This window comes from Onychostruthus taczanowskii, unplaced genomic scaffold, assembly GCF_017590055.1.
Source record: "Onychostruthus taczanowskii isolate IOZ18803 unplaced genomic scaffold, ASM1759005v1 scaffold44, whole genome shotgun sequence".
NCBI classification, from domain to species: domain Eukaryota; kingdom Metazoa; phylum Chordata; class Aves; order Passeriformes; family Passeridae; genus Onychostruthus; species Onychostruthus taczanowskii.
The window spans coordinates 5,357,134-5,384,448 of NW_024501903.1; the positions used below are offsets into that span (position 1 = coordinate 5,357,134).

General features: G+C 38.0%; 1 protein-coding gene across 1 annotated transcript in view; it reads left to right on the top strand.

Annotated features, from left to right (window-relative positions):
* Positions 1-27,315, top strand: part of DLG2 (discs large MAGUK scaffold protein 2) — a 718,789-nt gene that overhangs the window by 678,045 nt on the left and 13,429 nt on the right. The window contains exons 16-17 of the mRNA XM_041414252.1: positions 2,572-2,647; positions 17,918-18,017. Coding sequence (XP_041270186.1) covers positions 2,572-2,647; positions 17,918-18,017 — 176 coding nt within the window. The remainder of the gene's footprint in view (positions 1-2,571; positions 2,648-17,917; positions 18,018-27,315) is intronic.

Genomic DNA, 27,315 nt, shown 5'->3' on the forward strand with positions numbered 1-27,315 from the left:
ATTTCTTGAAACCTGTTTGAGTTTCAGTGACCCCTCAGGCACTTTTGAAAATGGGACTGAGCCATTAAGTTTTTCTGGAAATCATAGCCATGCATTCCTTATCCCTTAGGCATAGCTCTATCAGGCAAATACATAATTAGCAAAGGTCATGGCAGCAGTGTGTACATCAGGCAAGTCAGACTTGCAAGTCTGGGCCCTGCAAATCTGGGAGATAGGAGTCCTCCCCTTCACTTCATGTTTTTGCACAACTCCCCATAATCCTGCTTTGTCCAGCAGTGCTTATAGAAAACTGGTTACTGTGTTAAGTGAAACGTTTCCTTCTTAAAAGCAATTTCTTCAGCTGATGGATCAAAATGTTCAAATCATGGTCAGCTGCTGTCAGCCAAACCAATGTAAGTAATTTACAACCATATGCAATTTAGACATTCACAGTGTCAGGAGCTGCAAATAACCTTTTGGACCTAAACTCCTTTCCTCTTGGGGAAAAAAAGACAGCCAAGTTTCTTTTTCCTTAAATATAAAAACCTGCAAAAAAGTGGGAAAAGTGTTCAATTTAGTGTTCCTTTAACAAGTACTTTTTCTAAGAGCTAGATCAACAAATCTAAAAGAACAGTTATTAAAAATTTTGTGTCTTCATCATCAGTTTAGTTCCCTTTTCAGCTCTGTCTATGGCAAAAATGTCCCAGTAGCTCAGATGAGAAATCCTAAGAACACCTTAGTTCACTGAAGTCCTGCACCCTGACCATTTCAACAAAGACTAAATCTTTGGAGAACCAAACCTAAATTCCAGAAGTTCTCCTCCAGAGCATGCAAAACTAAAGCTTTTCAGAAATTTAGGTTCATTCCTTCAGGAAAAAGAGAGGTATATTCCTAACGCCAGAGCAACACACTGTGACAATGGAAATTCAGACAAAAGACATAAAAGCACAGTAGAGCACCTGAGCTGAAGAACTTAAAGATTATGTTATAAATTGGGCAAACCCATTTATTTTGTCCTTGCCTCCTTCTAACAGCTGACCCATTTTACTGACAGTTCAGGCAGCAACAATAATGTAGTCAGCCTGAGACACAGAACATTTCAGCTTGTAATTTTACATTTCAGCTAAATTACAAGTAACTGACAACAGTTTTATTCTGGAAGGTGTCATGCAAATTGTAATGGGAGGCAACATTGTGTGCTACCCTTAATCCAGTGCCAGATGATGAAATGTTTGGAACATTCAGTAGGCATGCTGAGCATATATGAAGATTGTTGTTATGTTTGCCTGAAGGACTAATGGCACTTAATGGCATTACTTAAATACTTCTCAGAGCAATGCAGAATGTTTCTGCAGCTCCTCATCTGTCTGCTATGCCTCTAGAAATGCCTCCACAACTGCTAAAGCAATTATGACAAACTTCATAAATAAGATTCACTCTTCAGGATTAATTTCCAAAATTTTTTTATGCAGTGAATAAGAAATTAAGTTAAAAGCAGATGTTTTAGGAAGCTAGGCAGGGCCGGAATGAGTTTAAATGTTAACACAGATTAATAAGTAGAATATTGTGTTCATTTGTGCTAATTATTTCCTCAGAAGGCATCCATCCTATTTAGGCAATTACACAGCCTCAATCCTATTTAGGCAATTACACAGCCTCAAGTCTTCATTTCTTACCAGTACTACCAAGGGACTTCATCTGCTAGCTCAAGTTTGAGACTGTTCATGTGTTTTTAATAACATAGATTTAGTTTGAAAGATGCACTTGAGCTGTTTCTATGTGAATATTCCACACTTACACAGAAATGCATTTAATCTAAATTTAAACGGTAGCTATAGTAACCAACATTCACTGTGTTTCAGGAGGGCATATATGAGCCTACTCAGACAGAAGGAAACATGTTGTGTTAATTATCATTCTATCAAAACTCTAGAATTTGTATTTTGGCAAATAATTATCAGAAATTATGAATTCCTACTACCCAGGCTTAGAAAGCACAAGATTTGCAGGCATGTATTCTAATGTCTCCTGAGCTAGCTTTGCGGGACTCGATGGAGATTTCCTACAGCAATCCCCTGCCGTAACAAACAGGGTTAGTGTTTCACTTTCAGGTAGATAATCAGATTTTTTACTTGAGCCAGTCAGTGATAGATTCTGTAGATGATTTTGCAAAGGTAGGTAACATCACTTTTTCAGTAATGTCCATATTAATCAAGGTGAGTAAAGACATGTCCTTGTTTCGTTTCTCTGACCATAGAACTCTAAATGTTGCCTGATTTTTGAACAGCTTAAATCATAGAGAGTAAATCTGTCCCCAGCATGCTTTTCCCAGGCTCCCTTGTCTGTTGAGAGGCAGTGCTGTTCTGCTGGTGTGGGACAGCCAACACTCCTCAAACCCAGTCCTGCATTTGCCAGAAAACTGCTGCCTGCTGAGGAAGTGCCCTCTCCTTTTCCATGTCTGAAATCTGCTTTACATGTTTACTTTTGGTGTAGTAAGCTGCCAGTGGTCTTGGGAGAGCAGCTTCAAATATTTCGTACAAAATGCTGCTAAAATCAACATGTGTTTCTTCAATTGTGTTTTCTTTCCCCCAGAGTTGAAAGAAAGGAGCGTGCCCGTTTGAAGACGGTGAAATTCAACGCGAAACCTGGTGTAATTGATGCAAAAGGGGTACGTAAATACTGAAACCTTTTGAAATTGCACTTTAAAATTGTTTTATCTGGAGTAGAAAAAATTCTAGCAACAAAAGGAATATTTAGGTTGTTGCAGCCAAGACCTGCAGTATAGTGAAATGTAGAGCAGAGATTAGTATAATATAATCTTTGAAATAATTAAATATTCTTTTTATAATAATACTGAATGAAAGTGCCTCCTAAGGGGAGGATACTAAGAAAACAAAGAGCATTCTGTGATAGCTGTGATTTTAGTCAAATGATGGATAGAGAAGAAAAGACTCTAAAAATGAATGGAGATGGATAGCAGTTTAATGAAATAGTACCAGAAGTGTAAATTCCCTGGCTTCAAAAGCTGTTAAATCACAAACCAAAGGTTGTAAGTTAAGGAGTCCTGGATTAAAAAAAAAATAGGTTTTGTGTGTTCTGCTTTGACAGTTGTGACAGACATTGAACACAGGTGTGTTTCACACCAGACACAACCAGACACAATGGCCAAACACAAAATGTGCAAGTTCCATTCCAGCAGTGATGCCTGGACAGAACAGGGCTCCTGCTGCTGCCACTTCACAGAGCTGCTTTATTGTGCCCAGGTCAGCAGTTCTCGTTGGCCTGATGGCTCCTATCCTGTCTGGTGCCATCTGGCTGGCAAATTTTACAGCAGCAGAAATGCCCACAGCCCTGGCTGTTAAGGTATATTTTTCTGCTGAAGTGTAGCTTGCAGTTGTAGCAGTAGTGAATACTTGACATTTGCAGGGATTTATTTTTGAAACCCATCCAGTTGGCATGTTTGGAATTTACAACTGAGGGCTTCTGTGAGCAAACAAGGAGACAGAGATTCAGCAGCCATGAGGGAAAAGTCCTGCTTGGCTGCAGAAAACAGAGCAGGGCCAAAACTGTGATGAGTGAACACAACCATAGGTAGGTGCTAGCAAGGGAAATAACCAAGTGGTTCAGCAGGTCCCTTCCAGACCTGCCGTTCCTGTGGTCTTCTGCCTAGTTTGAAATTCTCATTCTTAATCTCTTCTTCCTTCAGTTTCCTTCCATAATGGTAATACTAATAATTTCCTTATTCAGTCTTTTCAGACAGATTAGCAGGGTAAGAAATTCCTCTTCCTGTGGACACAGAGTTCCTAGCACAGGGGTTCCTAAGTCTCTACATGCCAGCAAAATAGTACTTCACTCTTGAAAATACTTCCCTGTCACTGCTCTACAGAACAATTCCTGAATTCAGTGCACATGTAGAATTATTGTTTGAATACTGACTGAAATATTGTTGAATATTGACTGAAACAAGTTTTCCAGACTTATAAGGCACATGGAACTGTGCATTACTTGCAGTTGCAGACAAGTCAGTAAAAAATGCATAATAAAATGCACTAAGAAAAGACTGATTCATCTCGTAACATTTCTTTAGAAGTCAGAATTCCATTTTTTAGTTTGAAATGACCACTCTCTGCAACCCTATATATTAATGTTGTTACTTATTTTGAGAGATAATAAGTTTTATATTGCCAGTGAAATCACTTCTTAAATGTCTATTTCCCATATATAATCAAAGCCACAGGGGAATAATTAATTCATACAACTAATGATCCATTTTCAAGTGATTCTGTCAAGAATTTAATTACCTCTTCATTCCCCAAATTGTTTTTCCATTTTTTGTCATCAGTGTAACATTAATCTTCCAGCCACTCAACATCAGTGCTTGATTCAGTGTTTAGGAAATTGTGTAATTACAGGGCAAGACCACTGCAGCCTTTTGGGACCAAACCCTCCACATGAAATGAGCTATTCAAGTACACACATATGTATGTGGATTAAAGGTCTTTAAAGGTCCAAAGCCATTTGGTCTTTCAGTGTCCAAAAATAAGTGGTATAAAATGTTTAAAAGTCCACACTTTACATTTTTACTTTTTTTTTTCAACTTTGGAAGACATTTAGCCCAGGTAAACAGGGCTGCAGTAGGCCTAGGAAAATTATTTTTTCTCAAAATCAAGCTAAAATTCCAAAAGGAATGAGTTTATGTGGGTCTGTGGCTTCTTTGGCTCATACATTCATGACTGTGTGGGCAAGTGTAAATGTCTTAGTTTACTCTAAAGATGAAACTGAGAGAAATCTTTTCATGGAATATTTTTAAATTTGGCCAGGAAATGTGCATGGAAACATTTAAAAAATAATTAAAAAAAAAAAAACCACAACCAAAACAACAATAACCAAAAAAAACCTCTGAAAAACAAAATTAAAAAAAAAAAAAAACTTAACTGAATGCAGAGAATCCTTGGGTGTTTTGAACAGGTAAAGCTGTACCTTACTTCAATTTTACCTGAATCATCTCACTAGCCCTTCCTCTGTAGAAGCAATGTTCAAGAGCTAATAATCCACAGCACAGGTTTCCTGAGATAATATCAGAATTTCTTTGAGATTTTGAAAATCTATGATTTTGAAGTAGAAACTGCCTCATTATTCTATGGGTTTATAAAGTCTTATGCATTTTCATCTGTTTGTGCCTCATTTTTTATCCCATATCTAGAGATTAGATGCAAAGACAGTGTTACCGATGGGGTGACATTTGTAGTTGATCAGCTCCTTGTGTCTCACTAAGGTGTTTAAGAATGCTTAGCAATATGGTTGACAAACCTGTTTGTAGGAAGAGTTAAAGGATATCTTTCCAAAGTCACCAAATTCTTTTTTTTCAGATCAAACTTGTATGTTACTTCCTCTATAAAATTAATTCAACACTTAAAAATGTGATTTAGAATATTTATATGACTTTAGATTTGTTTCATTGGACTCCTCCAATCCATGCCTTGTGAAATTAAAGTCTACAAAATCAGGATGAATACAGAAACAGGGAATGTGAATCAAAATTAGGGAGCTCTAGGGAAACCTTCTGGTCTCAAGTTTAAATAAGGCCATGGATAGTACCTTTGCATGCAATGCATAATTAAATTCCCATGCTCATTATTACAGGAGATTGCATAAAAAATAAGTTGAAAAAAAATTAGGTAGGTTAGCAAGCAACAAAAGCAATGACAACTTTAAAACTTTTGTCATGTAACTCAGAATATATTAATTGTTGATTTCAAAAAGAGATGTTATAAAAGGGAAAGGATCATATTACTTCTACTTTTCCTTTTAAACATCTGTTATTGGACAAAAAGCTACTTGGCTAACTGGATCTCTGGCTTCACCCAGTAAGGCTGCTTTTCTTTCATGTTCTGTTTATTCTGACCCAAAGAAATTTATTTGTTCAGGCTCAGGGACATCACCAGGATCCAGGCCCCATTATCACTTTTAAAGCTATCAGAGCAGTTTAGAGATGTTAACAATGTTAACATCTATGTAGTAAGGAAAAGAATACAAAAACAGTTATAAACAGCTTCATTTCACCAAGGAAATGGTGAATGCTTTTATATATATATATAATGCTTCTATTGTGTTGACCAAGTTCAGCCTCTATCTTCATTCTTATAATTGTTGTAGTAAACTTCAGCATTTTTTCTAGTTGTTACTGAAGGTGGCTGGTGCGTCAAATCCACCACTACGCTGCTTTGGTACCCTACAGCTACTCTCTGCTGCAGCAAAGGACAGGGTTTACAGGACACTGGAAATGTTAAAAAACATTTATAAATTCAGACAACACAGTTATGATTTCCTAAGCATTTGTTTTCTCAGTCTTTGAGGCTCACTGGTCTATGGATAATCAATGGAAATTGGAGCAGCCCAAAAATTTATGTCTGATATTTTTGCTGGAGGAAGCCAAAGAAGTTATGTAAGCACAAACTTCATTAAAAAGCATGTTTTATGCTATGTTGAACTCCAGATCATATCTCAAGTATCTTCTGATGCTCACCTTTGCACCAAAAGGAGCAGAGCATGTGAGTAGCTGTGAACAGGGTCATGGATCTACCAAAACACCATACTGAGTGCTTGGTAACTCTCCCTACCACAGGCTTCAGACTGAACAAAAATAGCCTTTCCTTTTCTAATCCTAAAACCTGCAGTTGTTGAGGGCTTTTCAGATTTTTTAGAGAATAAAACAGTGTCAAGTGACAGAAATATTGCAGGGGGAAAGAGATTAGCCAGTAATCTGCTTTTTTCTTGACTGTTGTAATTACAACAGGTCTTTCCGGAGACAAAAATAGCACCTTTTGCTTTTCTCCCTGTCAGATCACACACACTGCCTTGACTGTCTCTTGAAAATATTCTGCAGTTGAAATCATAGCTCTTGGAAAGACTTTTAGCAACACCTCAGTTTTACTAATATGTATGGGTGTTGCCTGTTTCCAGAGATGTGTTGAAATATCAGCAAAAATTTATATAGAACTTAATTTTATGCAGAGAACTGGTTTTTTGTACCACATGCCTTTTCATTTCACACCTTATCTGGCCAGTGACTCCAGAATATTTTCTTATGTACAAATACTCTATTTCATTTTGCAATGAAATGAAAGTGATGTCTCCCACAATTTCCATTTTTAATGTGTGTGTCAGAGTGTGGGGAGACATTCAGCCTATGTTTACTGGGAAGCATTCCCAGATGGGTGCCTGCCCTAGTGAGGATGCAAGGATGAGGTGCCTGCCAAGAAAAGGGTCTGCCCCATCCTTCCAAAACCCCTTCCAGCTCTGCTGCTCATCAGGCGGTCCTGGGCTGTGACCCACTGCACACTGCTCCATCACTGCCAATGAGGATTTTTCCTATTGACTTAGCTTGTCATCCACAGATCTGTACAGATTGCAGTCAGATCACCCACATCACACTCAGCCACCTCTTCAGTTGCCTCCAAATGAATTTATTACAACAGTCAGAAGTTTGATAGCATTTAATAATATTTCTTATGTGCAGATTCTGTTTCCAGATCCCACAGATACCTGAAATGTAAGGTCATCTTCTTGCTTTGTTGTCATTTTAGCAACATTGCACTGAGGCAGGAAAAGAAAAAGTTAAACCTGACTGAGATAGAGAATTTGGTATTGTGGGGTAAACAAAACCCTCTACATATTTAATGCACCTCTCCTCCAAGAGTCAAAATCCAGTCACCAACAGAACTTGATAGAGAACACCTTTTGACAGTTGATTAAGTATTTAAGGAGGGCAGGGGAGAAAGCCAAACAAATAAACCTATGTATTTCCAAACCATGTATGCTCTACAAAATCATTATATTTTCAGCCCTAGTCATCAAAACAGAGCAAAACTGGTCCTTGGGAACCTCAGGTGGTCTCCTCTGCCCTGAGGGTTTCCTCTGTAACTTCCTCCTATATCCCAGATTTGTCTAAAAATACCTGCCACAATAGATATTTCATATTCTTCCCAAACAGCCCACTTCAGTGCCTCACTCTCCTCCTTCTTAGAAAAGGCTGAACTGTTTAACCCTGGTTTTATTTCTTCTTCTGTGGGTATCTATGGAAATTGGATTATTTGTCTTTGTCACAAAGCAGAAGCTGCAGTCACACCTGCCCTGCTCTCAGGTACAGCATCTGTGCTAGTGGTTTACCAGGGCAGATCTGGGTGTATTAATGCAGAGAAAAAGGCAATTATCTCAGTTTAATCCCTGACTGAAAAAAGCATAACAGTGTATTAGACTGTCTATGCTTTCTCTCTGCCTAATGAAGATTTTTTTCTAATATCAATTCTTTACTGGGCTTCAGTTTTCCAAGTATAAAGGTTGCCACCTTTACGGAGAAGCAGTTCTATAGTCCATAATCTGAAAGTTTTCCACATATGCAGTGGATTTTGACCAACTTTTCTTTGCGCTTCTTTTCTAAAGATATTTGACACAATGAACAGATTTCCTAAAATAATTGGTACTGGGACAAACATAAAAGTAGAGGAAAATCCACAAACTGAGTACATTCAAAAAGCTGCTGATTTGGAGAGCTCGTTAGCACTCAGTCTGTAGTGCACAGGGTCATCATTCCTGAGAGGCAAAGAGGATTCCTCATTCCAGGCTACAACTTCTTCATAAGGGAAAGCAGAGGGACAGGCAGTGATCTCTTCTCTCTGGTGACCAGCGGCAGAACTCAAGGGAATGGCCTGAAGTTGAGTCAGGGGAGGCTTAGCTTGGATATTGGGGAAAGCTTCTTCACCCAGAGGGTGCTTGGCCACTGAAACAGCTCCCAAGGGAAGTGCTCACGGCACCAAGCCTGACAGAGTTCAAGTGTTTGGACAACACTCTCAGGCACATGGTGTGACTCTTAGGGATGGTTCTGTGCTGGGCCAGGAGCTGGACTCAATGATCCTTGTTGGTCCCTTCCAGCTCAGGATATTTTGTGATTCTATGGTTTTTTTCTCAGTTGAATTGAAGTTCTGTCAAAAGCTTTAAAACCTCCAAAATGGGATAATATTGGGTATCATGGAAGAATCAGATCTCAGCATTGTCCTTGTTTGTGGAACAATTTGTTTCTGGGACAAAATTACTTTCCACATAGACGCCAGCCGGAAATTAACCTTTTAACCTGACACCAGCAGGAAATTAACCTTCAAATAAGCCACTCCCACTGGATGACTGCCGGTAAAGGGTACCCAGCTTTTCCTGCTGAATCCACACAACCCAGGGATGATGTGTGTGGTACAGAACAACAACCTGGTCACACACTCACAGCACTAAAGTCCACCCCCCTCTCTGTAGCCAGGACAAGGAGGAAAATCTGAATCTCATGTGTCCAGCTGCCCTTGCTCTTTCATGAGTTTTCACATCCTCCATAGTTCTGTTTTCACACTTCATGATAGAGCTGGTGCCAGGTCGTGGATGTTGGCTGCACTTTTGGATTGACCTGAGCCTGCAATATTGGGCTGCCCTGACCATTCCCCTTGAGCTGAACACTTCTTTCTCAGCATTTCTCCAAGGTGCATTAGAAATAGTGCTGTCATCAGCATCTGCTTCACTAGTGTGCTGGAGTAATCAAATGTAGTTCAAGTGATAAAACAGCACATAGCCAGAGAGATTTAACTGTACAGATTCTTGTTGTTCCAACTTATCCTGAGGCACCCAACAAAGACGTGCAATAATATAACAATAAGGCATGTTGGGTTCAGGTACAGTCAAAACTAAAGGAAAAGAAGTGAGGCTTCAGTTTTATGTCATGGTAGCAGTGCTGCCTCTGGCAGGGAACTGGTATGCCTTAAAGAATCTTCGTTTTTAAGAAGGTTCTAGAAATTGTGAAAAAATGACTGTCAGGTCAAATCTGAGGCCTTTGCCCAGCTGAAGTGAAGAAATATGTTTCTATAGCTTGCTTTGAAAAATCCAGTAGAGTATTTGAAAAAATTTCTTTCAAATTGAATGAAAATATTGAAGTAAAAAAATCTTTATCTCTGTTTTCCATATTTCATTTTGTTGAGAAGTACAAATTCTAAATATCAGCCAGCAATTTGTAAGCAAAGTGGATTACAGTAGAAAATTTGAGAAATAAAGCATTTGTCATTGAATTTAGGGAGATGATAAAAAATATTTCTGCTTATTGGCATCTTGTCACTCAAAGAAAATACTAAAAGAGTAATTTTTTTCAGTTAATGAGCAATATAAGCACACATATTTTATAGATTTTACCATTTTTTCTGTAATTTTTTTGTAATTCTGATAACTGTGTGGAGTTTTATTTATAGGATAATATTGTTTCTTAGGTGGTCATAATATTAGGGACTATAGTATCTGTACTTCCTATCCCACAAGAAGTTTCTGCCATCCCTGCTTAGGTAAGAGAAATTTCTAGGAAAGTCACTGACATAAAGATATGTAGTGCAATGTTTAAATCAGTCACAGATTGAATATAACACAGTGAAAATTTGCTAGCACAGGTAAAATGGCAAAGTTTACAGCTGAGAGTTAATTGTTTTTCTTCTAAGCTGTTCCAGCAGAAATTTGTGCTGAGTTGAACTTCATGCATGGTCTATTTTTATAACTTGCTGTCTAATATCCTGAAATAAATAGTAGGAAGTCTGTCTGTATGTATAGTATAAAGCTATAGTTACTTGGCTTTTCTTCTAAAAAATTGATTGAAGAGAAAAATTTATAGTATTGGCAGTAGACATTGTGCAAGAATTAGAAAGAGAAGAACATTTAATTCTAGTAAGATATCACACAAGATCCAGAAGTGCGGAGTTTAGCGTCAACACTCATCTTGAAGAGATATGCTCTATATTTCACATCTTTATTTCTGACTCAGTTGAATTAAAGCAGCTCAGTGATTGCCTTAGTGACTCAGAGACCATGTTTGGAAGGTTATAGGGACGCAGGAACTGCCACAGTCCATCTAACTTGATGTCCTGCTTGTGAGACTGTGAGATGCATTACTACAAGATGTGGGAGCTTCACCTCCTAAACAAACCTCTCTTAGAGACTGACTTTGGGTTCGTTTTCCCATGCCTTTATTTATTACAACTTTAACTGTAAGACCTAAATAAATCAATGTATTCAATTTAAACCAAGAGCCTGGTATGATTTGTCTGCTGAGCCATACCCTTGCCATAATTCAGCCTGCTATGCCAGTCATTCTTGTTTTAACTCAAAAGGGAAGTTCAGAAGATTATCTTGTCCAACTCTCTTTCCATAAGTACAGTTTGAAGGCATGTAGGTACTGTAAATCTTTCTCCACTACTCTATAAGAAAGTAAGAGTAATAAAGGTCTTTATGCAACTTATTTTGTGCAATGGTCCATTTAATGCAGTAGTTTGCACTTGTACAAGTGATTGCATGAATGTTTCCACAAAACATAGTTATAAATGAGCAAGTTGGTGGGTTTTTTACAGCACAGATAGCCAACACCTTCTGCAGCTTTTTTTGTTAGTGAAATTAAGTCAAAAGACTGCATACAGACCAAAATCCTCAATTTCTTTTTAAAACCTAAAGAAGCACCAGCAGTCAACTGGGAATCAGCATTCTAAAAAAGATTTAAGAAAATCTTAATGACTGAGGAACAAAGTTCAAGTGGATTACGGTCCTGCAGTGTGCTATAGAAAAACCTATGGGTCTGGATGATCAGACATTCCCAAATCTTTGCCAAGTGGACACTATGCTACCTTTGACATCTGAGGCTCTTCTGCCATCCTCGTTGCACCAGGAGTGCTGGGACAGGTTCACACACACAAAGATTTATCAGTGGGATCACAGCTGATGACATACATCATCTCTAAGTGGGGAAGTTCCTTGTCAGGAAAAAATACTGACCAGCATAGAGGAACATTTAGGACAACTCTGCCAAACAGCAAATTCACTTTCTGATTCCAGCTGGAGACTTGAGGAAGGAGAGGAAGACCTTCACACTGCCCATTTGGCTGCAGTGAGTTCGGCTAGGTCCAAGCCCACGCTGGACTGCAGCACAAATCTGAGATGCTGGGTTTGTGAGCATCTCATCACAGAAACACAGAGGTTAGAGGTGGGAGGGGATTGTTGTTTAGCTCTTTTCCCTTCACCACCCCCTTCTCTCCAAGCACTGCAGTGTTATTCCCCACAGTACTTAAGATTAGCAGATTTGTTTTAAATGTGAAAAAATTATCTAGGCTTTTCCACTTCCCTTGGGGCAGATTATTCTACATCCAAATTGATTTCACTGTCAAGCAGCTTTGCCCTTTCTTATTTTCATGCTATCAGTTTCTACTGCTGCTCTTTGAACAATTCCTTCCCACTTGTATCTTGGTGTACAACCTTCAGATAAGTGTAAATTACTTGGGCTGTCACGTAAGCAAGATTTTATGTTGGTGTTTCATCTTGCTAGCATTGATATAACCATACAAATTAGCATAGAAAAGTGCTCCCTTCATATCTTGCACAAAGTTAAATACAGGTTTGCAAAATTGGAAATACTGATTTTACGTGTTTTCTTCAAAGTCTATTGGTCTTTCTTCTCCCTCAGTAGCTTATGTTGGTTATAACTGTTGTTTTGTCAGGAATTAAAATTGAATTGTTGGCAGACAACAAGCAATAATTCAGTCTTTAAAAAAAAAAAAGTATTAAAATTTCATACTTATGAATACTAAGCCCCCCTACCCTGCTCTTGAGAAGCTACAGAGCATGGAGTTTATAATCAGGCTTTTACTTTTTCATTTTGGATTGCCAACACCCAAATCTCCCTACAACTTCATGGGAGTTGCAAACTAAGCAAGCAGAGTTATTTTCATCTAAGCTTCTTCTTACCCAGTTGGCTCTCACTTATCAAAACAGATTATGGTACAAAAATTCAATAAGGAATGACTGTAGCCCAGGATTGAAGTGTCTAAGAAAAATAAAGTCTGAACCTAACAGAATAGGGATGTCCTTCCCCTTGCATCTCATAAAAAATCATAGGGAAGCTGGCTAGTGCTGTTTGCCAGCACGTAACTGCGTGTGCAGACTGAGAATGGAAGATCAGCATCTCAGAGAATGTACTCTGTGATCCCTGGACAGCCAGGCTTACAACTGCCACTGACAACTCCTCAGCTTATCTTCTGCATGTCTGCAGGACACCATGAGCTGCTTTCTGTGTGTGAGCCCAGGCCATGGCCAAGTTTGGGGTTACATCAGGAAAGCAAGAGTGGCTCAATGGCACTGGCAATCCTCTAGACTTGGTCAGGTCATTTAACCTGAGATTTCAAATTCATGGCTCAGGATTGCCAGGAGAAAAATCCCATTATAAAACCAGTGAAGTGATATATATGCTTCCAAGGAGAAATAACACTGAGTATATGTTACAGTCCAAAAATTTTCTTTCTGGTGTCAGTGCAAATTTTTGGTATGATGGGAGAGATTTAAAATATATACCATAGAGATCTATAAAATTAAAATATTTAAATAGAGGGATTTAACAGTGTTTGAGTGCCCATTCTGTTATTAAAGTCAGTGTTCAAATGAGAAAATTAATCTCCCTAATACAAAAAGTGTCAGTTAAATATAGAGAAAAGGATTGCAGAGACAAAATGTTGATAATTAATTGTGTAGATTTTTGTAGAAGGGTGAGTACATGAAGGATTTTCATTTAGCTTAGGCCAAAATCAGGTATTAAATAAGAAGAATAAGAAAGCCAGATTGCAGATGAGAAGCAGTAAAATAATTCCTCATATACACTGCTAGACCAATCTGAGAACAAAACTGACATACATAATCATATAACATAAAAACTAGGTTAAAGCATAGCTCAAACCTGCCTAAAATTAGATGGTATATGAAATCCATCTACACCCTGTAAAGAAGAATTTCACAGCCCGTGCTCTGGAACAGCTTTCTCTCAGGTGGTCCCTGTACACTGGTTCCCCACACATGACTGAGGATTAGCATTTGTTGAATAAAATGGCAAAAGAAAGCATTCCTGAAGCAGTTGGGAGTTTATTGGGGTCGAGAAAATAGATCTGTTAGAGCACTATAAAAAATCTTTCCCCAACATGTTAGCATCTTCTGCAGAGCCTAAAGAGGACAACCTGTGTCAAGAGCAATAAATAGTAGGGGTTGGATCAGCTACACTATGAAAAAAATGTGGGAAGCAGCTCAAAGTAAACAACAATATAGTTGCCTATTGCAGTATGGTACAACTATCAAATTATTGGTTTTTGTTATGTTTACCACTACAAAGAAAATTTTGAAATTGGATTGTTTATTTAATGTTACATGAAAATTTCCTTTTAAAAACACTACCCTATTAGCTGATGAGTAACATATTTATGGCTGCTGAGCCTAGGGAAAAACATTTAGAATTCAAAACTGATGTTGACACAAAAAAAGTACCCGAGTGGGTTCTTGAGAAGCAGAAACACCCAGCGGTTTAATGTCTGTCACAACCAGGGAAGGTTGGTGTGTGTAAGCCAGGCTTACATAACCGGGGACATCTGGGGATACTTGGTCAAGCAACAGTGCACCGTGCACATCACAATTATTTTCCTTGGCTTCTTCAAAACACAGTCTATGCTTAAATAGTATCAAACAAGGATTCGAGGCATGAGTGAACTCTGTCCTCCACTTTTTTTCCGAGAAGAGACTCTTTTCCATCACAGATAAAGTGCTGTGAATGATGTCACTGTCCTGTTGTCAAACAACTTGAAAATTTCGTTTGCCTTTTAGTCTTAGGCACTTGTCTGTTTAAAGTGCCTCCTACTGCTGCTGCCTAGGTTATGGTGATCTGTGTGATGGCAGTGACACATACAAGTAATCTCTTGTACAGGTTTTTCACTGCAACTGAAATGCCTGAGTTATTTGCCATTACAGGTTTTTACATTATCATGGCAAAAAACCTGCGACTTACAAGGAATCCATTTTCAGGTGCTTTTTCCACTGACTTTTAGAAACTCTGCCTGCATAAATGAATTAGGCTAAGCTTGCTATCACAATTGCAATTCCAGTTGCATGCAATTTTTGTATCAGGTGGAGAGATGTAGGCAAATACCTCTGTCTTATTTATTCTACATCTATTTCACAGTTTTCCAGAGGCATATGGAGCCTATGGCTCCAGAGTATTTGACGGGTCCAAAGTTTCCATTGTAGTGAAATAAAGTTTCTCAAATATACATCTGAGTTTTGGAGTTTAACCTTGCCACAGATCCTCATACATGTGGTCCTTTCTCAAAAAAGAGAATACACCGTCAGTGTTGGTCTCTACTCTTCCACCAATTAGCAAAATCTGGAATTAACATGGCGTGTGCAATAGAAATATGGTTTTATTCTGTGTGAGTCTCTCTCTTCTTGCTTTGCTAAGCCCCTTGTCTCTGTGCATTAGAGATATAAATCATATAAATCATGATATCTATAAGAAGCCTTTTTGGGGTTGTCAGCAGGATTTCATATCCTAAAGGTGAGACCATCAGCCTGGCTTTAATATTGCATACAAAAGTAAAATCAAGGCTCTTGTCTTTGATTCCTTGTGAAGAAACATGCACTTAATTTAAAAAAATAAACGCTTGGTAAGCTCATTCAGTTAATACTAAGGACTAAGTATTTCTCTAAGTTTGCAGAGTCAGACCCACTTTAATGTTTTATAATATTTTGCAGTTTCTTTGTTATTTTAAATATAAACCCCCTGACTACACCATGCTGGTATATATGATAATTAGCATGAATATACACATTGATTAATCTATAGAAATATTATCACATGCATAAACATATTTGGTTATGGATATTAATATAACTAGATCAGCCTTATTTTAGGAAGAGAGCTTTTTACTGGTGTGAATACAGTGACATAGTCGCACATGATTGTCATCTGCTGTGAATTGCCAGATTTTGATCATCCAAATTGAAGTGGAACAATATCTTATTAAAAAGGCAACCCAGTACTTGAAACAGCAAAAGGAGAAAAAGTTTATACAGCAGTATAAAATATCGGTCTAATTTGATGTATACTGTTAGATCATGCTTAAGTGTGAAAATATATGCTTTTCTGGGGAAAATGTACTTTCTGAAGTTTTTGCTCTAGACTGTTGGGGAAAAAATTGAAGCAATGTATATAAGTGTTATTTCTCATATATTTTCTCTGAAACACAGCATATTTATTTATTAATTTGATAACATTTGCTTGAATTCCAAAGTGCTGTAATGAAGTGATTCTAATTTTAAAGCCCCCTTGCTTTTTGAGGTGTTATTGATTGTATATATATTTTTCCCTTTTAAAGTGTGTAATGCCAATTGCATTACTATGTCAAATTCAGATAAATCATGACAAACAACATTTTCACAAACAGAAATGTTAACATGCTACATTCCTTTCTTTGGAAAAGTAAAAGAAATTATCACAGAAAACACATTTTAATTTAATTATGTCCATTAGGTCATTAAAGTGATGTAATGTGCATGTCAGTCCTCCTTTCATCCACAGATTACTTTAATCCTTCATGTGCTTTTTTGATTTTTTTTAAATTCCTCTGACTTTCTTTCATACTTGCTTTGTTTTGAATTTGCATGCTGTCTGGATTATTTGTGCATGACCTCCACTTTAATTTCACATTGAATGTTACTTACTCTGAGATATTTTCATGGATCATTTATTCTACATGTGCATTTTTTTCTTTGTTTTCAGTTACTAAACTTTAAATATGCTTGAAATGTAAAAGTGGTATGAAACTTTCGTGGCATGAGTATGCAACTATTTCAGCAGATTTTCAGTATCCATCTTTCAGAAATACATATTTTAAACCACATTTTATTTCACAATTTCAAAATATAAGGAAAGAAATTGTGTTCTAAGACTCAAAATATCTTCCATTGCAGAACTGGAGCCAAATACTGGTTATATTCAATTTGAGCAATGCCAAGCACATGAGATTGGTCGATTGGTCCTTTATTCAAGAAGGTCTCTGCTGTGTTGGAGGTCATCACTTGCAAAGTCCTGTGTCTATGTTCAGTATAAGAGACATTATAGGTCATTGTCTGACTGACAGCACAGATCACTTCAGACACACAGTCTGCAGCTCTGTGTGCCCTCAAGACTGCCAGCTTCTTTCAATTCACTCTGCAGGAGCCCTATCTCCTTATTTAGTATCTGAAATAAATGTTCCAAGTAGGCAAATCCTGTTTTTACACAGGATAGTCCTGGAAGTCCTTGCAAATGTTTATGAAGTCAAAGGTTTTATCATGTAAGAAAGACCAATTTCTTCTATATTAATTTCTGATTTGAAGAATTACAGCAAAATATGTTGATCATCATGCAATGAAATCCTGATTATCAGCAGAATTCCATTTCTAAATCACTTAGAACTAAAAGTATATCCAGAGAAACCTAATGCATAAATATACATCTATAAAATAAAACAAAGTTGGGGTTTTTTTCATTATGCCCAAAAGAAGCATTAAAACACACTTAAGAAGTTGTCAATAAAGAGGCCAAATACGACATTATGAAATCAACAGCACCTACCAGTAAAGAATTTTTAATATTAATTGACACAGTGCTGAATTCACACACTATAAGCAAATCAAAGGCTTCTGCTTTCCACGTTACAGCCTATTCTTTTCAGACAGTTAATTAATTCTGTGCACAGTCTGCTGTGATTAAAGATGGATGCCTTGATCTCAAAGCATGCTGAACCATCTGTAGCCCTTCATCCAAACATGCTAAACACTACAGCTTCCAAGTAAGGAGCTGCACATTGTGACTTCAGACCTCCGGAGTCCAATTGATCCAGTCTTCAAGAGCTTTGCCTTCAAATTTCAGACCTCACCATACTTCTGATCCATTGCAGCCACTTAGTTTGTGCTGATTTGAGTCACTACAGTTCTCTCCACTTTTACAAACTAGTTGTTTTGTCAGCATGAGTGTGACAACAATTAGACGTCCCTGTTTTTGCCCCATGCCTTTTCTCCTTCACAGTCATTCAATGACAAGCGTAAAAAGAACTTCATCTTTTCACGAAAATTCCCATTCTACAAGAGCAAGGAGCAGAGTGAGCAGGAAACAAGTGATCCAGAACGTAAGTAGCCTCTTGGAGACGATGTCACATGCAGCAGCACAACAAATGGGTGACACGCATGATGCCAGTATCCCACACATCTAGGCAAATATCTGTCATAGGCAGGCAGGAGAGGTATTACTACTGTGACCAATGTATGACTGCAGTTTGGATCCAGCTTCTCCTTCCATCTCTGGAAATACTATTTTCAGAAGAATAAAGCAGTGACCTTAACTTTTGGAAGCAGAAATATGGCTCCTCAAAGTTGTTGTGACACCTGTCATAAATCCAAAATCATCTCTCAGAAATATTTCTAGATCAGAATTGGCTCAAAGTAAGGCAAACGTGATTTCTTTCACAATACTAAACTAATTAGTTTTTAAAATATCTATTCTTATCTTTTTTTGCCTTTGACTTTCACTAAATTGATTTCCATGGGCAGCTTCCCTGGAAGTTTGACAATTAAGGGAAGCAACCATGTTAACAGCTTAAAGAACTAAACTGTTTCTTGGAATGTGTATAACCACAAGCATTTATTGCTTGCTTAAATTTTATAAGGAACCAGAATTATTAAAAATATTTGCTAGTTCCAAGCCCAAATATTCCCTTTTTTTTCTTAATAATTCTGTCCTAAATTTATCCAGTGAAGACAGTTTCTGGAGCTTTATTTATCTGGTTGTTTCTTCTTCCTCACAGCTCCAAAAGGCACGTTTCACAGTCACTGCCTCTTTCTTTGGGTGAATTTCCATAGAATATGGGTCTAAATTCATTTCAGAAAGAAAAGGCAGGGATCCAGATTGCTCAATCAACATGGTCAGTCATGGTAGTATCCATTTCAACTCCACTGACTTCTTCCTTCCTCTTCTGCGGCTGTTCTTCCTTTCTCATTGCTCTCTCTGGGGACTTCCGTGCAGGACATCCCCGGATTAGGTGACGACGGTTATGGAACAAAGACTCTGAGTAAGTTCCCAGGAATGGTCACTGTAAACCCTTTTTTGTTTTGTTTTGTTTTGGCTTCTGTTTCTTCTCTGAGGACCCTCCACTCCTAGCATGCACAAGATAGAGTTTTATTTGTTACCCAGCTGTGAATGCATTACAAATGTTTCAATCGTTCTGTTCTGCATGGTATTAAATAACATACAGTGTATCAAGCAGACACTTTCACTTCTTTTGTAATAACACCTTTTGTTTCTGACAGTATATGATTGTTCCCATCATGGCAGTTCTGTAGAGTAGCATACCTAGAACGCGTTTTGCTGCCTAGACTGTTCTTTTCAGCAACAACCCCTCCCTCTCCATCTAAAGGGAAAATTAAACATTTTAACATGATCACATCCTGAGGAGATCAATAGAAAATTAGTTCATGCTGTTGCTTCTGCATTTTCAGCTTTTTGCATGGGAGTGTTTGTTACTTTGCTGAATTTTTAGATTAGTATTTGTGATTAATGGAAGAAGTCATTTGCAGGCTAGAGAAGATCATGCATTCTCCAAAGCTAATTTTGGACCAGTTTTCACCATTAGCAACCTATTCTCTGTCACACAACCTTAATAATTTTTTTTTTTCTGATGCAGCAATCCTGTCTCAAGACTTGGCATTGCAGAGTGTATAACGTGTCAGATAATTGCTCAGAAACAATTTTTCTTCCTTAAAATGTGAACCAGAAAAACTGTACAGAATGAAATATTTGCTGCTGACTTCTACATGTATAGCTATATTAAATTCTGTATCCAGAGCTAAATAATGTAAACAAAATGCCACTTGCATGCATTTGGCTACTTGTTCCTCAGTTCTTTTTCCTTTTCTTAAGCACCAAGTAATTGGAGCGAAATGTGTGTTAATGCTGCATCACCTACTGTTTTGTGTGTGCTTTTTAATTGCAGGAATGCACATCCATTCACACAGTTTTGGAGCTTATTCTGTTTCTGACTGAATTGTTGAAGGAACATTTTAATGATTTAACTTAATGCCATGCAGTGGCTCACAATTTAAAGATGAAAGCTTTATCTCTTGTACAAGGAAGAACAGTTCTGCAAAACTGGTTTTGTCAGTGATAGACAGCAAATGTCACTGCCACCTGAATTTTAACAATTCTCTGATCATTTAAGTGTCATAGCAGCTCATTAGCAACAAATGCAAATCCTTCCCTGCTAGAGAAAAGTAAAATGCTTCAGATCTGATAACCTTCCTGAATATGTGTCCTTACAAAAAGAATCATCCATAACATCGAACCATTTGAAAGTTACCTGAATTCTGCCAATTGGTATGGAACAAAGTAGCACCAAGGTGTTGTATAGGCTGTAATGCCTGCATTAATATTGCACCTAATTTTAAATTACTGGTACACCTCCAGACATTCCCACCAATCCAAATTTTGTTAGTTTTCAACTAAGACATGCTTTTTTATGACAGTTCTTACTACAAAGGATATTTGTTATTTTAAAATAAAGTTGTTCAGCTGTATAGCACATCATTTTTGAGATAACCCTTGTTAACTTGCTATGAAATGCCTGAAAGTCATTATGCTGTTTTCTTCAAAATGTAAGTTGAATTTTTAAAAGCTTCTTCCTAAGCCCAAGATCAAGGTTTCCCATTACTGTTTGTATCAGATATCTTCTCTTCTCATTTTTGGTGCTCCAGTAGTCCCATCATTCCCAGTCTATGAACCCTAAGCCATGTGATTGGTACATGGAGGAATGGCAGCACCTTGCAGGGAATTTCAGCACTGTTCCTGTCTTTCTCATTAACCCAGGGTGCTCCCAGATGTACAGCCATTGTGCCATTGGCTTCTAAATGTCCTGGAACAGCTGAAAAATTTCAACTGCCAAATGATCTTTCAGGTGCAAAGTAATCAGCATTTCTACCAGAAAAAAAATTGTTAAATGTGGTCCTGCACACCTCCTGGAGAGCATATAGCATGATCTTACTGTCCATAAATAGTCTGCTGACTACAGTTTTGGAATTGTTTTGAATAATATGGTAATAGAAACACGACACCTGACTTGACAAACCACAAGACTGACCCATCATGATAGTTCTTATATTCATGTTCACCCATGCAGACTAAAGGTTTTCAAACTCCAGCTCAAATCCTGAGGCTAGACAATTTCTGGAAAAAGACTTATTCCTTTTTTTTTTCCTTTGTTTTTTCATTGTCTTTGTCTTCTTTAATTTTTCCCCCTCTTGGACAGGATAGATTAGATACATTTACAATATTTCATACCAAAATAACTTTCATGTTAATCTGTTAATCACTGTGCACAATTCTTTGGGATAGTGCACAGTGATTAAAGACAGACACAGGCTAGAAGTTTAGCAGGAATAGTTTCAATGCATTAATGATGCACATCACTGATAGTGCAGAATATGAGCAGACACTTAGATTTCAATAAATTGCTCAAGACATCAAGTGAGATCCAAGTTGATCATAATATACACTGAAATGAAGTTATCAGAGATATCATCTACATTTTGTCTATCACAAAATGACATAGTTTTACCATGGCACATATCAGTAGCTAATACCCACATACATACAGTCTCTTTCTGAAATGCCACAAGAGAGAAAGCTTTCATTTTACATCTGTAAAATATCTGAGCATTTTCAGGTGATGTCACTGCACAGCTTTTATTTCTGCTCTACATAACTACCTTTGCATGACTGTGGCGGTTCTTTTAAGTTTCTGCAGCTCTGTGGTGCTTGGTTATGTTCTTTAATTTGCTGTACTGTTCTTGCAGAACATGTTTCTTCTAATGCCAGCGATAGTGAAAGTAGCTACAGTAAGTTACTGCTTTCATTAGAGTCCTTTTATTTTGCATTGCTTGTTTTGTTTCTTTTATTTTGTTTCTCTCCTTGCTACTCTTTTGTTAATGTTAAAAAGATCACTGGAGCAAATGGCTTGGAATTCAAATTTATGACCATGTCTTGAGTACAAAGCCATAAAAGAAAACTGGCAAACTTTATAAGAGAAGAGAGAAAGGTTGTTACTTATGATGTATTGGGGACATAAAACTAAACCTGGCTTTGGGTAGCCTATGCAAGTCAGGATTATTTCATTTAGTGACAAAAGTATATTTCAGTGGGGGTGGGGGGAAGTTTCTTGATGATCTTTTAAGAGTAAAGTTACTGCACAGCCATAGTCAAATCTGTAAGAGGCATCCTTTTTACAAGGTCACAATTTTTACTTGCATTTCTGCATGCCTGTATGGATGGCTAAGAAACAGTCACAGAAATTTTACTGAGCCCTTAGTTTTGACAGTACAGATTTCCTAATTCATACTGCAGTCTTAAAAAAAGGTAAGATAGACCTTCACTGCTTAGGCACTGCCACTGAATGTCACTGATACTATGTAGGTGGGGGTCCCAACCCTGCAATCTGATTTTCTGGGATTTACAGACTCCATGTGATCATATAAGCAAGTGGCAGATTGTATGTTCTGGGTAACTCTTAGTAATGCCCATAAATTTAACAAATATCACTATTTTTTGGATGTTCTGAAAAACAGAAAAAAAAAAAACAAGGCATTAAATAAATTACTAGAAATGTAATAAAAGATAACTAAAATGACAGAGTGCTTGCTAGACCCAGTTGTTTCATTTATTCAAGCCATTTGCTTAAGAAATCAAGTTTTCCACCAGTCACTCAGCACTTGTGCTAAGCACCCACATACATTCAGGTAATCAATGGTATCATAGCTCATGTTTACTAGTCCTGATATAACACACAGCAGTTGAACTCTGTTGATAAACACTGGTTTGTTTCAGCAAAACAGCTAACCTTATCCTATTCAGAAATGGTAAATTAGTTTGTATTCTCTTGTACTGAAAAGGTTTCCTTGGAAAGCAATTGCCAGAGTCACAAGAAAATGGTAGGCAATCTTGAATTGCCAAGATCCAATTCTGAACTGTTTTGTTTTTAACAAAAACTCCCTCTACTTGGGAGGAAAGGCAGACTATTTTTTATTATATTTATATTGAGATATAAGATGCTCTTTCTCCTGACTGAGTTTACAATCAGAAATTAATCAAAGGGTTAAATTTTCAAAAGTTTTCACAAGTCAAACCTCATTCAGACCTGTATATTTCAGGGAGAGCTCAGGTAAAAGCCCAGAGGAGAATATAGATTGATGAACTGTCCCAAACAGCAGCCTTAATAGGTGTGCCCAGTTGCAGCAAAATATTTGGAGCATGTCCACAAAAGCACATAAGACAAGCCAGGTAGCCAGTCCTTCACTGTCTGTGTAATAGCTTAAAATAAAGTGTATTTTTTGAGGTGCAAGAAAGGTAATAGAAACAATTTGGGAAAGTTAGCTGGAACATAGATATTTGGAACAAAAAGTAGTGCTGGAGCAACAGCTGCCCATGGCAGTCACTCTCCTTCTAGAGTGGTTTCCATCTGCACAAGCTCTGCTCTCACTCCAGTAGCATCCTGTTGGCTGGATTTTCCCACACATTACTGGTATTTCAAACAACTTCTGCCTGGTGGAGAAGATGCTGGCAGGGATTTCTTCTCTGCCTACAGGATAGCTATGCCATTAAGAAGCAGAGGAAGACCATCTAAGGTTATGCCAAGTGAAAGAGGCTTTAAAATACAGAACCTGGTCAGAACCTGGTGCCCAAAGGGCCTGATTTAATTTCTAAGGATTCATTGGTGTGTGCTAACATGATGTTTGAAGGCATGACCTTGACAAATTAGCAGCTGTGGTTCCCACATGGAAATTATTTTTTCAGATGGCCATGGTGGCACCTGAAGTCTAACCTGACTATGTTCAATTTCCACCTGGCCATGGTGCATCAGCATATCTCCTGTGGAGAATTAAAGTCCTTCTGAGTCTGGATTATTAGTCTTTGAATCTTCTGGCAAAGAGATCTGAGATCTGGTGTGTTGACTACATCCCATTGCGCAGCTCATCGCAGCAAATCTCCCCTAGAAAAATCAAATGAGAGTGAGAAGCAGGTGGTCAGAGAGTGAAGTCAACAAATTGTGAGGGATGGACATAAATGAGATGAGGCCTGTCAAAGGAAGTTCTCTTTTCACTACAGTTCTCACTTTGTGGGACTGTTGAGAAAGGGTGCTACACTGTAAAAATTTATCAACATCTCTGATGTGGGAAGAATAATTACCAGACATATTCCTCGAAGATTTCCTAACGTATTCCTCACTGCCTCCTGCTTTATTTATTCCTAATGAAAGGAGAAAAAAAAAAAAAAAAAAAGAGTGCCCAAGGTAACATTCCTGGCAGAAGAAGTCAGCATGCAGTTACTATTTCTGCTATTCTTGTTTGCCTGTGGGTAGCTGGGATTGGAGCTCAGCATCGGCCACCACAAGAGAACCAAGTTTGTATTAACTCCATTTGGACCCAGCCATGTCGCAGAGTTGTTTCTCAGTGTGATGTAGTGTCACTTTGAGGAAAGTCTGTGTGTTCAAGGTGAGGCACTGCAAGTTATTTTGCAATGACACCATGTCTGTTGACTTGGAAACTCATCTAGCCCTCAATCTATGCACTGGTGACATGGAGCATACTGGTGACATGCAGAGGAGAAAAAAAGTAAAGCTGGAAAATTAATGGGGAGCACATGGAAAACCAGTGGAGGAAGCCAGGGTTTTGCATGGGGTTGTGACCCTGTCCCTGTGCCTCCTTTCTTTTCTGTTTCCCCAGAAAATTAGCAGGAAGAAAAGTGTTGCCTGCCTGGTGGAAAAGGATCTGGCAGTGCTGGTCAGCAGCAGCTGAACACAAGACAGCAGTGCCCAGGTGGCCAGGAAGGCCAGTGGCATCCTGACCTGGATCAGCAATGGTGTGGCCAGCAGGACCAGGGCAGGGATTGTCCTCTGTACTGGGCACTGGTGAGGCCTCACCTCAAATCCTGTGTTCAGTTCTGGGCCCCTCAATACAACAAAAAACACTGAGGTGCTGGAGTGTGTCCAGAAAAGTGCAGTGGAGCTGGGGAAGGATCTGGAGCAGAAGTCTGATGAGGAGCAGATGAAAAGAGGTTGTAGTGAGGTGGAGTTCGTCTCTTTTCCCAAGTAAAAAGCAACAGGAAGAGGAAATGGCCTTGAGTTGCACCAGGGAAGATTTAGATTAGATAACAGACAGAATTTCTCCACTGAAAATGTTATCAGGCATTGGGAGCAGGCTGCCCATGGACGTGGTTAATTCACCATTCCCAAGGGATTTAAATTACATGCTCAGGGACATGGTTTAGTGTGACTTGGCAGAACTGGACTTGTTTTTTTCCAACCTAAATGATTCTATGCGTCTATGATTCTATGAAATCTCAATTCACACCTTGGCCAGAACAAAGAAAACGTGTGTGGGTAAGAAATGACTGGCAAATGCAGGGTGTTCTCCTGCAAACCTTCTTATATATCCCTATAAAAACAGACCAGTTGGAGTCCAGAGTGAGGTGTTCTGCATTTTTTCTAGTGGGTCTCTGGCAATTGTTTTAACATATTTCTCTAACTTTTGCTTCTCATTATGATCATTTAGTGAAAAGTAGCTAGTGTCAAAACCTGTACTACTTGATCATTCCTAGAACCATTCCAAACCAGCAATATTGAAGGATTTTGAGAAATGTCCAGACTGTGACCTGGACAGTGAGGAATGGGATGGGGGCGGGGGGGGGGGGGGGGGGGGGGTCGTCACAAATCAAATGGGCTTTTTCTAGGAAATATTCTGATGTGTTCACTATTTTTTAGAAAAATGCATTTCTTAAAAAATTTAAATATTTAGCTGAAGTATTGATTATACCTCCAGGGTTAAAAAAATTCAGAAGCCTTTTTTTTTTTTTTTTTTTTTTTTTTTTTTACTTCAAAAATGTAATTGAAAGTCCTCCAATGTGGTCTGAAGAGAAGAATCTTTGACCACTTCTAAGCAACAAGAAGTTGGAAAAAGTAAACCAGATTTCTTCTGCCAGTGCCATTAGCACTTGGTTTGTTATAAAAAGTAGTTTTTATAACTTTTTTGTTATAAAAACTGGAGCCAACAGTGGGCTATTCTTTCTCCCAGCAGACAACCTTCAGCTCCATTAATTTCAGGGCAAACCACAGACACATTTGAAAGAAGAATCTAACCCTTTATAAATAACAGTGTTTTGGGGCCAGTAACAAATGCTGGCTAGATCCTGAAGGGGATGAGTTGCTACACAGCTGCTTCTGAATCACACAGCCACGCTCTTATGAAGTCCATGTTAGTTTATTTGTTCCTGTTCTCAGCAGTAAATCCAAGTTTGCAGAGTGGTGTATAAAGTCCTGGTCTAGCAGAAAATTGTTCTTTTTGTGATAAGGACGCATACAGTCAATTTTTACTTATCCCTGGACCAGTTAATCAAACCATGATTCAAAGTTTATTTTGAGCTCTGTAACTTAAAATGTTCTGATTTCTTTTTCAAATCAAGCTTGTAAGGACAGATTTTTTTACCATGGACTCATCAGTTTTTATTTTGTGAGACATGATTTTCATAATGGGAATGAATTTCAAGTCTCTCTCCTGCATATGTGTTGTAACACTCTTACACATAGTTCAGTAAAGGTTTTTACAGCTGTCATCAAAATTACACACACATTGTCACATCTGTGTAGTCTAATTGCATAACTGGCTGTGATGGCACCACTTACCTAGAGAGACAATACACAACTAAAAGTTAAAAATAAGGAAAAATGGTAGGAAAAAACTTTTACCTTCTGTCAGCAAATGAGCATGTCCCTCTTCTAATGAGATTTGAATATTCATAACAAGGTTAAAGGAGTCTTCATTATTGCAATAGGTTATTGATTAATAAGGACACTTGCATTGGCTCCCAGAATTACTGTATTATTCAGGTATACTCAAACTGGCACAAGTATTGAAGTCTCATTTTATACCCACACAGCTGTATTGATCTTTGCCCTTAGACAACTTCTGAGTCTTACGTTCATGCTCAGACTACTGATAATCATTTTATGTATTGGATTTTCAGCCATTCATAGCTATCAATAAATTTCCAAAAATCATGTGTTCACATAAATAGGGCCCCAGCAAAGGGATTTTGAACCAGATAGAGGCCAGGATATTGTCCAGTGCAGCCTGTGCAAAAGAAAAACAACAAGAAATTGATTTCGCCAAGATCTTGCAAATACAACTTAGGTCATTCGTCCATTATCCCAAAAACCTAAATGGATGGTGGCAGTAAAATAAGACTTCTTTGATTTTAATTCAGGTGAGCAACAATATTCAGACAATAGCTTGAAAATTAAATTATTTGGCTCATCTACAAGAATTTCTCATGTATGGGCGGTAACCACCACTAGTAGTCCAACCATTTTAATGAACCCAAAAATTCTC